The 15111-nt window shown below is 38.2% G+C and overlaps 1 protein-coding gene across 3 annotated transcripts in view; it reads left to right on the top strand.

Annotated features, from left to right (window-relative positions):
- The window catches only part of SLC4A4 (solute carrier family 4 member 4), a 346852-nt gene that overhangs the window by 137241 nt on the left and 194500 nt on the right, over positions 1–15111 (top strand). For 2 of the 3 annotated variants that reach the window (XM_068542846.1, XM_068542845.1), the window contains exons 4-5: positions 5115–5250; positions 13746–13906. In XM_068542846.1, coding sequence (XP_068398947.1) covers positions 5115–5250; positions 13746–13906 — 297 coding nt within the window. Of the gene's footprint in view, positions 1–4591; positions 4614–5114; positions 5251–13745; positions 13907–15111 lie in introns of those variants that run through there. The other variant, XM_068542847.1, reaches the window with a different exon arrangement.

Genomic DNA, 15111 nt, shown 5'->3' with positions numbered 1-15111 from the left:
AGATTGAGGCCAGAGTTACATGAAAGGCAAACGCGGAGGCCAAGTTCAAGCTCCACAGGAGAGACCGTGCGGGTGTGGAAGTGATGTCTGCTGCAGTAGCTGGTGGCGGCAGCAAGTGGACAGCATCCCTGCCCTACATTTGCCTTCTTCTGGTTGGCAATGGGGGTTTGGGAGCACTGGGTGTCCCCAAGCCCTGCAGACCATCACGTTGTCTTCCAACACGTGGACCTGGGTCAGAGAAACCATGTTGATATAGGACCCTCCAGGAAATTCTAGAGCTACTCAAAAAAGCCAAAACACATTTTAACCAGAGGGCAGAATAAAAAAAGAAAAAACTCAAGGCAGATTAGAGACATTAACTTCCTTTTGATCTACGGGCCTTCTGTTCTGACAAAGGTGATTGGATGAATTTGACAGTTTCTCTCTCCCCTTTCTTTCCTCCCTGTCACCCTGTCTCATTTTTTTCTCCAGGTTCTCTTTTATGATGAAACTAGATTAGGTATTACTTAGAATCATAATCTATTCATCCGTAAAGCAAGTTGATTGATGTTTTTGCCCCCCACCGGCCCCCCCTCCCCCAGTATTAAAGTGAGGCGGAAGGGGTTTCTTTATTTTCCCCTTGTTCTTTTATTGGCTGTTTCCTAAAACACACACCTTTGTGTTCTCATTACTGAAGCCACTTAATTCACTGAAGTAAAACCTGCAGCACTTTTGGCTATTTTCTCTCTTACCTTATATATTTTCAACATGTAAGGGTTGTCAAGGCTAATATCTGTGAGAGCTTTCTTTTTTAGAAGCTAGGCAGGTTTTGCTAGTAAGGGTCAACGATTTTTAAATGAATTTAAACCTTGTATTTTAGCTACTATGGTGATCATCATCATCCCATTTTTCAGGTGGAGAACTTGAGACACAGAGAGGTTAACTAGCTTTTCTCAGATCACACAGCAAATAAGCAGCAGAGTTTGGATTCAAACCCAGACAGTTTCGCTCCAGAGTCTCAGTGCAATCCTGTCTTGTATTTAGCTCATTTCTTGATCTGATCAAAAGTTATGGGGAAAAAACAAAATTCCTGACGTACTTCATTGGGCAAACTCTCACTCTGCATATCTTTGTCTTAAGAATGGTGTTAGAAATTGGGGAGGGTATTTGCTGGCCATAGAGGATGCCCCTCCCACATGTTGATACTGACAGTACAATTGCTGTGACCTCTTATTTCTGATTCCTGGGGAAGCTTCCTTCTGATTAGGGGAGCAGCTGAGGAAAGAAACTAGAGTAGCAAGCTCATTTTTGATACGCAATTTTGGAATTTTATCCCAAAGGGATTGTTATATTGGTTGATCACAGGCTGTATTTAATAAATAAGACAACTTATGAAAGGTGCTTAGATATGGTACCTGGAGAGGAAGACCTGGAGGTAACAACGTTACATCCTTCTTCCATTCCACTTTACAGAAGTCACAGTTGAATTGCTGTCTGATAAGCAGTGAGTTGTGTTTCCCTAACCTGAGAGCACCAGACCACAGAGTAATGCTCTGTGGATTAGAGCTCAGCAAAGATGTGTGTGGTTGTCTGTGCGGGAGAATCTGTTCTTTAAGCAGGAGAGACATTTATTCTTCTCTGTTAGAGATGGGGACAAACCCACATCATATCTTTTAGAAAGGGACAAAAAGTTGATTCTCTTAACGTAGACTTTTCCCTTCTAAAAGCTAATTCTATCTCAGGGATCTTTGATGTTGAATATTGACGAAAAGTCAGTTAAATTGTGACTGTCAGTTTCAGAACCACTCTGCTGAATAACTACATTTCTAGTAGTGTGAACACTCTACTTGTTAGGAGTAGTGTCCAGATTCTAAATCCTGCCAATCATTTCTTACCCCCATATCATTTCTTTCACGCCCTCTCTGATCCTCTAAAATAGTTACACATCCCATTTCTTGATTGGAAAGACACTGCAAATGTTTTTACACAAAAGTCCTGGAACTTTAGATTTTTTTCTCCCAGAGATTTAAGAAATTTCAAAGCTGTTTTTTTCTAATTACAAAAGTAAAACATATTGTATCTTATATTAATATGTATTCGGTTACCTTATTTTAATGTTCTGTGAACACAAAACAGTTTGCAGATATTTTTCTTGTTTATTGGTTTATGTACTAATTTATTTATTCACTTAACTAATTAATTAATTAGTTAATGTTTGTTTTCCCTCCTAGCATGTAAACTCAGTAAGAATAGGGACCTTTTTGTCAGGTTCTTTGCTTTATCTTCAAAGCCTGAAGCAGAGCCTATTTAGAACATAGACAGTACTCAATAAATATTGCTGAATGAATACATGAATGAGTTGTGCACATTTTAGAATTGATAGGAAAGTGAAAGGAAGAAAATAGAGGTCCTAGAAACAAACTGCATAACATTTAAAAGGTATGTATACAGGCAGTCCTTGCTTTACACTGTAGTGCAGGACCATAAAAATGACTATGCAAGCTGAAATTATATAAAACAATCCTAATGATCAATGGGACAAGTTATTATTGTTCTTTGACCTTTAAAAAAATTTGCCAAATCATTGAAATCTCTCTTACTGTTGGCTATAAAGGTATAGGGAAGTGAAAAAAATAGTAAAACTAGTATTTATTTAGTATTTGCTAATTTAAAACATTAGAAACATTGAGATTATAGTGGTTGATTTCTTTGTAAAATCTTATCGGAAGTAGTTTCCCTTTTTCCTACAGTACAATTTATGAAATGGAGTGAGCATCTTTTCTATGCCCAGAGGAATTGTCATTCTCCTCTCTAAGTCTGGATCAGCTTCCAACATTTTATCCTTTGCGCTTTCCGTGTTAGGGAATGTCTCTGAGGGTTCCTTTAACATGAAGTTTTTTTTGCCAGCATCACTTCCTCTGGGACATCGTTAGCATTTTGTTACAACCACTTGCCTTACTATTTATGTTAATGAGTTCGCCTTCACTAAGTTCTTCTGACTGTACACCTAGAGTCTCTCAAATGGGGAACGGCAGCATTATCTACATTCCCATGATCAGCTAGGTCTCCTGTAACTCCATTCGTATTTGACATAGATTTCACTTCCAGCGTTAGTACTTTTTGTTTCTGTGCTGTACTTTCATCTTTGTTGGCTAGCTCCCTCTTTTGATTATTCATGTCATATGAATTTATCATTGGAAGACAAGAAGGCAGCACAGCTACACACTTTGCTGTCTGTGCATGAACTGGATAACAAGTGTGTAGTGACCAATCACTGGCAGACTTCGAAAGGAGCACTATGATTGGTCACGATCATGATGCATATACGTTATGTACGTATACGTAAAATACAGTACATAAAATACAGTAATTTTATTTTATGCAATTACTCACAGTTAATTTACCATCCAGCTGAAACTTGAGCCGTGTTGTTGGGCGACTAGTGTTCTTTAACCAAACTGTGGTAGCTGAAATTCACACTCATTAGAACCATGCAAAATGAGGGCTCTCTCATTTCCAGACTATTTTATGGATATATGTGTAATTTTTTCTTTACCAAAATGGGATTGCTTTATGCATATGATTTTGTAATTTTATTTTTTTCAATTAATATTATATGAGATATGTGTCAAAAAACAATAATCTCATCTTCATGTTTTATGACTACATGGTATTTGATTGAATGGTTGTAATATAGTTTATTTAACCAATCCTCCTTTTTGGACATTTAAGCTTTTTCTGTTTTTCTCAATTATAAACTATGCTGTAGTGGTCACCTCTGTAGTTAAGACTTTGTGATAACAACTGTTATTTATTTAGAATGAACATCTTGCTAGTGGTAGAATTGCTGACTCACAGGATAGATACACTTTAAAAACATTTCCATACCTTTTCAAATTTCCCTTCAGAGAGATGTTCCCATTTAGGCTCCTACCAGCGACATAAATTGGAAGGTGCTGGTACATGTGTCCTAAACCCTTGTCAACATTGAGATGATCATTCTTTAAAGTTTTTGCCATTTTTATAGGTAAAACATATATTTTATTTTAATAGTTAGTTTTGATTACTAGGTAGGTTGAATATTTTTCATGGGTTTATTTGTAGTAAATATATTTTGATCTATGGAATTTTATTCTGTCCTGATTATAGTGGTTTTCAGATGGTAGGAAGTTTTTTGTTTTTTTAGGTTGAGTACATATATTTCTACAAAGTTCTGCATATGAATAAATCTGTGTGCTCGGACTGCAGTCACATGTATATTCTTGGTTTTACCCAGGGATTATAAGGAGTATCTGTGGGCCTTAGTTTTGTAATATAACCATCCGTTTCCAAATGCTTTCCATTTTTTCTAAAGACAGAGAAAATAGCCCGCAACCTGGGGGAAATTCTAGTTAATTTTTCATTACATGATTTTTAGGAGATGGGGTCAAAAGGAGCTAGTAGGACATTCAATTATGTGCTTGAGTGTGTTGGAAATTTTTTTTCCCCTCATGTGTACAATATTTTACTTGGGCTTGTTTTTCAAGTGCACTGAAGTGTGACTAAACACTTTTGGGCACTGCCATTATGTAAAGAAAAGCCTCCATCTTGTTAAATATTCCTTCATCAACTTTGCAGTTAGGCAGTTATGGGCGGTGAGGAGACTGCGAGGGCCTGGGCTGCTTTGGGCATTGGACGGAGGGAGGGTGGCTGGGAGGCGGGGGCCTGGGGGAAACCCAGCACTGGGGTGCTCTGTTGCCCCCTCCCACTGTTGTAGAAAAAGTGATTGGCTCAAGCTGGTTTCCATCTTATACTTTTGGATGGGTCATGAGTGGGGAAGGAGGGAAGGTCATGTGGTTGGACCTGAGCTCATCAGAGGGCTAAAGGTTCTTTGCCACTCGCCACACAGAACTGCAGCCCTGTCCTTCTGGAGAGCGGTGGAGAGCTGAGACACAGTTCAGAACTAAAGGACTAGAGAAGGCCTTGGATTCCTGTTTGTCTTTAGGTTGGGGACAAGGAAGGCTCAGCAAGGAAGATGTCCACTGAAAATGTGGAAGGGAAGCCCAACAGCTCCGGGGACAGAGGAAGAGCTCGGAGTTACACTTTCCTCAGGGTTGTCCAGCCAATGTTTAACCACAGTATTTTCACTTCTGCAGTCTCTCCCGCCGCAGAACGCATCCGATTCATCCTGGGCGAGGAGGATGACAGTCCAGCGCCCCCTCAGCTCTTCACGGAACTGGATGAGCTGCTGGCCGTGGATGGTCAGGAGATGGAGTGGAAGGAGACAGCGAGGTGAGCCATAGCTGAGTGTGCAGGACTGACGTGGGGAAACAAGGGCAGGGCAGGATTCTTGTCTGTGCGCTCCTTTCTCTAGCCCAAACGATTGATGAGCATGAGGTTGGCTGGGTCAAGGAGTAAAAGGATTCTTTTTCGACTCTTTGACATTGACATGGATGCAGGACACCCTTTATTTCACTGCTGAAGTCACTGATCTGCATTGTTATAATTTTAACCTTTATAAGGAATTAGAAGTAAATCTCCATTTGTATGCTATTTAATAGTAAAATATTTAAAAGAGAGAAACTCCAGCACCTAAACATGATAGCCTAGCGATATGTGTTCACAGTCTCCACATGCCAAGGTATCTTGTGAAACCATGTCTGACTTATTACCCATTGCCTGTTAAGAGGGAGGTTGCAAAGACAATGACTGTTACACACAAACTTGCCATTATTCCAAGTGAAAACCTGTCATCTTTTAAACATCCAGTGAAAGCAAGTAGAAGGTTCACTTGAATTGGAAGTGTTAGAGACCTGAGTTCCATTTCAGACTTCTGTCACCTGCCGACTGCATAACAGTTTCTCAGAACTTTGATTTCATCATCAATAAATAGTGGATAATAATGTCTATTACATATAATATATATGTATGTGATATAAGATATATAATATGTAAATATAATATTCTACTAGATATCGAATTATATCATGGATATTTATATACATACATACAGGTATATATATGGAAATGCTTTGTAAATTGTTAAGCACTGCACAAATATCTAAAGTTTCATTAATCTCACAATAAGAGCTTTTCTTTCTGTCTTTCTGCATGTATATTTAGTTATATATGCCACACTAAATCTTCTATAACATATAAAAATTGTGTACCATAAAGACGTTGATATAATGCAGTTATAGGTCCCTCATTGTCATCATTATATGGGGATTCAATGTATTTGACTTTCACAAACAAAATAATGTTAACATATGCCTTTTATAGTCTGTAATTTAATTCAGATCAGTTAAATTCAACAAATATGTTCTGAATGCATAGTACACATCAGGCACTGTTTTAGGTACTGGGAATACAGAAGTGGGCAAGAACTCATTTCTGCTCCTCCATCTCTAAGGCTGCCTCTTGAAGCTCTTCATTCTTTATTCTTTTGGGGCCACTTTCCATGATATAGTAATTGTCTCTTATTCCCCTTTCAGCACCAATAACCTGGATATTAAAAGTCCTTCATAAAGTATACTTTTAGTTCATAAAACATTCTCCAAAAGAAGGCTCTCAAAGTGAAAACTTGTACCAGTATCTCCATTTCATTCTTTCTTTTCCTTCTTTCTAATAGAAAAAAACAGAGTGAGAATTATACTGGTGCAGCATGAGTTAAGTGTTGGGGAGATTTTGGTTTAGTCTTGGCTTTGCTGCTAACTAGCTGTTTAACTTTGGGCAAGTTATATAGTCATGTAGTCTTCCTGAGCTTGTGTTTTCTATACTATCAGATGAGAGTCATACTGGGTTGCATCCTCTCTAACATCATGCGTATTTTATAGCTCTAAAGTTCCATCCCTGTGCGTATAATTGTGTGGTCAGCTGCGACTAGAAGAGTTCCTTTGATTCTTACTTTCATCTTAAAATTCTGTGTGAGTACCTATATAGAGTAGAATTCAGGTGTAGCATTCTGTTTTCTCTTTCAGCCAAATGCAGACTACACTTTATTTTATGTGACCCCTGGTCCCAGAAATGTGAAGAGATCACAGCTCATTGTATAGGTAGTTCAACATTGAATGAGATGGACGTAGTATTTTCATTTAAGATTCTTAAAGGTTAAGATGGTCATGAATACTTTACCATATTTAAAGACTGACTATTTCCTTAGGAACATAAGTGTCATTTTGGTGATGTCATTGGTCCCTGAGAGACTGTATGTACAGTGGGAGAGGAAGTACAGTGGGAGTACACCATGTATCGGGGGAAGTTTTCCAGGAAGAAACATACTCACAAATAGTCTACCTTCTATAACTTCTCCTATATAGGATTTGCCACAATTACTATTAATTAATTAATCATATATGTGATAGTATTGTTTTCATTTTGTCTCCCTCATTACACTAATTTGTCTAGAGGGAGAGTCCACCATGTCTGTCTTTCATTACTATATTCCCAGTGCTTTGCAGTGCTTAATACGTAATAGGTGCTCAGTAACATTTGCTGAGTGTGATTAGTTGAGAACTGATTGCCTTAGAATCTACTGTTCTAAATATAATACTTTCTTAGAAATATTATGTGATCAAAGCTGGAGTTCAGTGATAATCCATCTCTTTCTGACTGATGGACAGCTCAATGACAGACCCAAGTTACCCAGCACACCATTGATAAAGCCCAAGAGAGGACCTTTGTTTGATGTTTCCAACTAATTCATCAATATGCTGACGCCATCTGTGCTTAGTTCTCTAGCCCAGACTTCTTGCTTTGTTTGATTGAAAAACAAATATTTGGTTGGGTAGTAGGCATCTCAAAATAACATGTCAGAAACTGAGCTTCTCATCTACCCACCTCAGATCTCCTCCTACAGAGTTCCCCACCGCAATGAACAACTCCATTTTTTTAGTTGCTCAATCCAGAAAGATTGGAGTCTTCCTTGACTCCTGTCCTTCTCTACACCCCTTACTTGATCCACTGGCACATCCTATTTAGTTTACTCTCAACGTTATTCAGATATTCAGAATCTCACCATATCTCACATTCAGTGCTGCCACAACCCTGGTCCAAGCCTCCATCCTTTCTCATCTAGATTACTGCAAATGCTTCCTAATTAGTCCATCTCCCTGAACCTGCCCTTGCCTCCCTCATGAACTATACACTATGATCTCTGACCTCATCTCCTCATCTCTTACTTCTCTCCCCCTGGTTCGCTCTGCTCAAGCCTCACTGGCCTGGTCTTACTCCTGTGTCAGAGCCTTTGTACTTGCTGTTCAAATGCGGTTTGCACTTGAAATGCTCTCCCTGCTGTACTCCACAGTCATCTCCCTGGCTCACTTCCTCACCTCCTTCAGGTCTTTTTTCAAATATGACCTTCTCAGTGACTGCTCTGTCTAAAATAGAAACTTTCCCCAAACCTTCTTATCCCTCATCCTCCATTCTATTTGTCTTTAGCACTTATCAGCAGTTAGCATATTACCGTATCTTGTTATTGTCTCTTCCCAATAAAATTAAAGCTCCATGAGGGGAGGAATTTTTGGTTGTTTTGTTCACCACTATATTCCTAGTGTCTACAACTACCTGGCATACAGTCCACAATCGAGAAATACGTGCTTATAGAATGAAAGGATAGAGAAATAGAACCTTGATTCTTAGTTTACTGCTCTACCTAAGTTCTGTTGGAAAGTTTGGAGGTGGTTGTGCCTTCAGAAATGATTCAAATTGTCAGTGATTTTTACTTCCTGCAATGTAACTCTGCTTCTGAATGTTTTTTGCAGTAATTTCTGACTGCCATTTATGATGCCCAGTTTCCAGACCTGATAGGGCTTTTTTTTCCCCATGAAAAGCTCTCAAACCCACCAGACTAATAAAAGTTTAGTGCTTAGAAGGAACTCATTTTACATATGAAAATGCAACATGAATATTCTTTTGGCTAACATAAAATGGAGAATTATTTGCTTTTTGTGAAAACTCCAATTAAATGGACTCTTTTATTCCATGGAGAACTAGCTCGCCAGACTTCTCCAGCTCGATGTAGTTTCTACTGTGAGCCTACACCCCATAGAACACAATAATACCCTCTTTAGTACTCTCCCTTTTAATGTTCTATACTTTTTTCAGTTGACTAATGATTTGATTTTGACCAAGAATATCATACATTGAGTCTCAGCATTACTGCAGTTTTAGTCTTACTTCAGGAAGTTCAGGTTAGCTGTGTGTCTTAAAAAATAAGGAAAATGGTTTCAGTGGTAGGAAAAATATCCCCATTTAAGTCTCACAAAGCACAGTAGTCATGTAAAACTATAAACAAGGGAAATCTTTATTTACATGAAGTTTGAAGCCAACTCTACCACCCTCTTTTTTCACATCTTTTCCCTGCTGTTCCCTTTCCTGAAAGTCAGAACTTTGAATTTTCACTGACTCTCCCAAGGGTAGAATGATCAGACCTGAGAAATGTATATTATCAGTGGAATGCAGAGAATATTCTTTTTCAAAGGAGTATCCTCAGTGTTAGGTCATTAGAATACTGACATTCAGTGGTGTAGCAGTAGTTATAATGGAATATTTGGTATTAGTGAATGAGCCTATGCTTCTCATTAACAATTTCTAGGTGGCTAGGCGTTAGCTAATGGGTTCATGAAGAAGACTGGTAGAAGAATAAGTCATGGTCCAGCTTTGGTGATGGCCCAAAGCCAGGAAGAAGGGCTATCACTACCACTCCAAACACTGTATTTCTTTGAGTCAGTGATGTCTGCAAACATGGTTATTGGCTTTCAGTTTTCCCTCAGCAAATATTCAGATGGGCCATGTTGGAATTTATCACTGTTATAAGAATATATGTTAAAGATCACTTCCCCTCTTCCCTGCGATTCAAATTTTATGGCCAAACCTGGGTAAAAAGGAAAGACATCACAAGTTTCAATAAATCCAACAAGCCAACAAAGGAAAAGGGTACTGATGTTTCAGTTCTAGTGGGACAGCACGAGTGACCCTGCCTCCCTCTGGAGAACATGACTTCAGGGCCTGGCCATCAAACACAGCCACATGCACTTACCCTGGGGCTTTGCATAGGGCCCTCTCTGTTCCCAATCTACCCTGACCCCTCTATCTCTCCTCTACTGGATGGCTCTGGAAAATTCCATTTTAGACCAAGTTTACTTTTTCTGTAAGAAAAAGTCTGAAGAATAAGGAATTTAATCATCTATGTAATTATATGTGGTTACTACACTGTTTTGCAATAACTTTCACAGTTGATCTAGAAATTTAAGAATTCTCCTTAAAAACATCATTTATCCCAGATACACACTAGCGTTGGCTTCCTTTATGTGCGATGAGGCACTGATTAGTTAGCAAGAAATTTATTATTGCTTTAAAATGGCTTTACGTAGTTGGATTATATTCCAAGGCAAAGGTCATGTCTATTTTCCACTGTAAAACTGGCATGTTTTAAAGTTAGAGGTCTTTTCTTTTCTTAAGTATATTTAATCATATGATTGGAAAGTTGCAAAATTCAGTGTTTCCCAGTGGGCTTTCTATTTCTTCAACAAATGAGTGAAATGCTGTTTGGTTGGCAGTCACTCAAAGTGGGTTAAACTGCAATGTACTTTATCATTATTCTTCAAAGACCTTGGAATAAATAAACTTCACCTAATAAACTCTTTCTTCAAGGTTACAACAGTTTTGTAATTGCCAGCATTTAAAAAACCAGCTTCTGAAATTAATTTTCCTATAACATGTCAAGTACTAAGACAAAAGGAAAAGTAGGAAACTTATTGCAAATACATGGTTATTCATAGTTATTATGAAGGGTAGATAGTAGCTTTTAGTACATTTTACAGTAAAAATGTCTTTTTTTAAAAAATGTAATTACATGGTTCTAAAGCACCTTTACAAATTCATTGACACTCCAATAGCCTGAACTTTGGTACCTTTGCCTTAGCCTTTTCTTTAATGGGTTCTGATTTGAACTGAGTCGTTTTCAGTTTTTTCCAAATTTGTCCTTGATATGTGAGGAGGATAGACATAGCATGTGTAGTTTCTGGAATGAAACTACCTGCAAACAATCTGTTTAAATGGGCAAATCATTACTTTCTGCGTAAAAGTGTATATTGGAAGTACAGTCAGTTCCTTGAGCAATTAGAGCAATGTACTTTAAAGGAATTTAATAGTCATTATCCCAGAGTTACCTTGTGCAATTAGCTATACTATGATATGACATCATCTCAACATATAATATTTACTGAACTCAAAGTGAAATAGATGCTTAAACTGAACTATGAGACAATACTTGTCTCTTAGGAATGTAGATTCTAAGGAACTGGCTAGTTTTGAGACTACATTCCCATTCCATTATGGTTAAAGCTTGACCTAATCTTGGCTGGTATAATCCAGGAGGGTGAGTAATACTATTCCCTAAATCCAAGCTAGTTGGGATTTATTATCTCTAAATGTACTTTTAAAACTTGTTCAAAGTCATATTTAAGATAAACTGTGGAGAGGAGATTGGTCACAGAAGAATGCAATGGTTTTGTTCCTCTTTTTTCTTTTCTTAAAGAACATTTTATTAAACTTATATTGTTTGGACAGTTGAAGATGATAGCAGAAAAGAGCTACTGTCACATACCGTATGTAAGTGAGGCTTAGTTTTCTTTTACAAAATGGATTTGGCCATACAGATTAATGGTGACTGATAGAAGGGCAACTGGTTATCATTTAGGAAAGATAAGAGGGAAGTGAAGGCTGTATGTATAGAACACTCCCATTTACTGAGTTTCTATCTGGCCCTTGTCATTCATCTTGGACTTAAATTCTGTGACTAAAGATTCTATCCCTCAGCTAATAAGAATACTCTTAGGGATAAAAACAAGGTCACTATACTCTTTATCGATAACATAATTATATGTAACCCTGACTAGGTTTCATATACTATGGAATCTTCTAGAGTCTCATCTTGAGCAAAAAACTGTAACATCAGATGTAAATATGATTCATATACTAGCTCCCAGTCAACATGGTTAGAGGTTCTGTGAGTAAGCCTGAAAAGATAATATGCCTAAAGTTAGCCAATGTAATATAGTCCATAAAGTGATTACTCTCAAAATAACCCAATTACCTCTTATTGTTTTGGCAAATCCATAGAATTCTATAAGAATGTAATATAAAGTTGTCATTTTTCTCTCACTTCCTTCTATTTCTGTGGTTCTAATACCAACCAAGGTGAAGAACTACTAATTACACACACACACACACACACACACACAAGAATATTAAAGGTCTTTCTCTCAGAATGTTTCACAACCACTTTTGTAGAGTAAACGAGGTCCAGTTCTGAAGTTTTAGAACTTCTTTGGTGTTGGCTTTTTAATGTGAGGAAAACATGTAAAAATCTCTACTCCCTACATTTTTTGGGATACAGGGGAAAGGAGGAGGGTCTTAGAGTGGAGGGTGGAGCTGGGGCTAAGGTTGTCATTGAAGCGTGGAAGTTTCCTGGCCAGGAGAGGGAAGAGGGAGTTTTGGGATATGGCTCATATACTTATGAATCACATGAGTGTTGGGCTTGATTAAAATTCTGAATTTTCTTTGACATTGTGGCTGATCTGTTGATCTATTTTCACTCATGGTTCTACTAATGTGTTCTTTTCTTCCTCTGGGGGGTGGTGAGCGGTCTATAAATAATACCTTATGTAGAGCTTCCTCTGATCTCTGCCCTTTGTTCTCATCTTTAATGAGTTGGGTGAGTGTTCAGCTTTTTCTGGGAAAACATTTTTCAATCATTAAACCTTTGCGTGAAGAATGTAGGAAAACAATTTTTAACCCCCTCTTTATCTTGTTCAATATCTTTCAGAGGTTTGAAGTGATAGAAAGCAGCATTTTTCTTTGGGTCATGATGAATAGCAAAATGATGATGCTTTCCTGTTTTCCTTTACCAGTGTAGGAAGAGTCAGTATGTGTAATATGCGGGATATAGAGTGTCAAATGTGTTTCGCTCTCATTTCCATTAAACATTTTTCATTCCTATAAATTGCTAAGTTATCAAAATGTCTACAAATCTTAGAAAGAAGAAACTATAAGAGAGGGTTTTTTGTTCCATTACTAAGGTTAATAAGAGATCTGTTATTAGCAGAGTAGATGCATTGTTCACTGACCTTGTGTATTTTTAAACACATGTGGAGCCAAACATGAGGGGTAAAGCTATTAGCATCTCAGTGAGAGGGGAACATGTGTCAGCTGAGAGAGGTGTATTAAAGTAAGATACAGCAACACATGCTGGCACTTTTTAAGCATGAAAGGGGAATTTTATTTGTCTGACTACTTCACACACCATATTTTCAAATATTTAAGATCAGTATTGGTTCATACTGATATTTTGCCTTATATAAACGTGCCTTGTGAAGTCACAACAGAATTCTCACAGTGGTGGTTTTTTTACACCCTGTAGGCTCTACCCACATGGAGAATTTGAAATGCATATTTTTCCTACATTGTTTGAAAAATTTGGTTCAATAGTCATTCTTAAGGATTTCATGGTCACATATAGACAGATATAAAACCAAGGAGGCGTTGGCTCCTTTTGGTTTGTTTTCTTTCTCTCTAACATCCGGGCGGGGAGGAGCGGTCTAGTGAGTCTGTTTGGTGTATTTATAAAGGTAATGCAGTTAATGATAGAATAAGCTTTTAAGACTCCACAAAAGGAGACATTTTGGAAGTGCTGGTGGGGGTGGATCTGGGGGGGTTGGTGTTGCTATTTCCAGAGGTGATGAGAGGACACTTTTAATGGTTCTTCACTAATCTCATGTTTCTAGGTGGATTAAGTTTGAAGAAAAAGTGGAACAGGGTGGGGAGAGATGGAGCAAGCCCCACGTGGCCACTTTGTCCCTTCATAGCTTATTTGAGCTGAGGACATGTATGGAGAAAGGATCCATCATGCTGGACAAGGAGGCTTCTTCTCTCCCACAGTTGGTGGGTAAGTATGTTGTCTTAAGCTCCTATCATTTTTTTCTGCTCTACCTACCTCTCCATGAGTCTCTTTCAATGTAGAAGACTTCTAGTGTAAGCGGAGCTGAATATTCTATAACATTTATTCTCTCTCTTTTTTTATGTTATAAAACTAGTAAGGGTTATTGCAAAAAATTTGGAAAATACAGACAAATATTGAGAAAAAAATTAAAACTCATCCATCATACTTCCATCTGGACATAGCCATTGTTAACCTTTTGGTGTATGTCCATCCAGTTTTGGTTCTCAGTCCTCTGTCTTATGCTTTTCACTTTTATGTTATATTAAAAATTACCATGTTTATATGTACGGATTTGCATTCCTCCACTTATTAGCATAATATTAATATTTTAAATAGAACCCTCCCCCTTCATCCTTGGTCATACTGGGCTGGAAGTCTGGACACTAGATTTCTAGAACTCCTTGACCTTAGACATGGCGCTGAGCTTCTCTGGGCCTCAGTTTTGTCATCTGTAATATACAGTTTGAGTATTCTCTAAGAAGGAAACTGGTCTAGGTCTAGTCCCTCAGTTGGGCTGATTCTGTAGGTGAAAGTCAAGCTCCTTTAGCTGTAGGTAGAGCAAATTGGGTGGGGCAAGGAGCCAGCAGAACGTTATGGATTAATGACTGAGTCAAGTCCTGTTGGTGCCGAGGATCATTTGTATAACCCACGACAAGTCACTGAACCTCGTGGTGCAGAGCAGCTTTGGCATCTTTGTAATTAGTGTTGTGTAGTGAATGTCAACTCACCATGTTGAACACCTTGAGCACACGTCGCTACATTCCAAAGAGAGGTCATTGTTTTCATTTTCTAGCAAGAGACTGGCCTAAGCTGCCTTATTATCCTTCAGGTTGGTGTGCTAAAGATCATGTTTTCCTTAAGGAGAGGTGCAGGGGCTCTGCTTATTATTCCTAGGAAAATTCCATAACTCGGTGACCACTGGACCTGTAGGGATGACTGCACTTTCTTAAGGGGCCTGCAGTGTGTCTACTTTGGGATTGTGAGGAAAGGATGTGGATCGTGGCCTGATGACCAGTGTAAAATTCCTGTGTAATCTCAAAATTTCTTTGAATATCTGTAGGCAGAGGGCTTGTCTATGGCATCTGTGTCTTTATGGACAATGGGAAGGCTATAGTATTTGTATTGGAAGAGAAGATCAGTTCTCAAATCAG

Source organism: Eschrichtius robustus, chromosome 4 (assembly GCF_028021215.1).
Source record: "Eschrichtius robustus isolate mEscRob2 chromosome 4, mEscRob2.pri, whole genome shotgun sequence".
Classification (NCBI taxonomy): domain Eukaryota; kingdom Metazoa; phylum Chordata; class Mammalia; order Artiodactyla; family Eschrichtiidae; genus Eschrichtius; species Eschrichtius robustus.
Note: the sequence above shows the minus strand (reverse complement) of the source record. Positions and strands in the feature narration are given on the sequence as shown.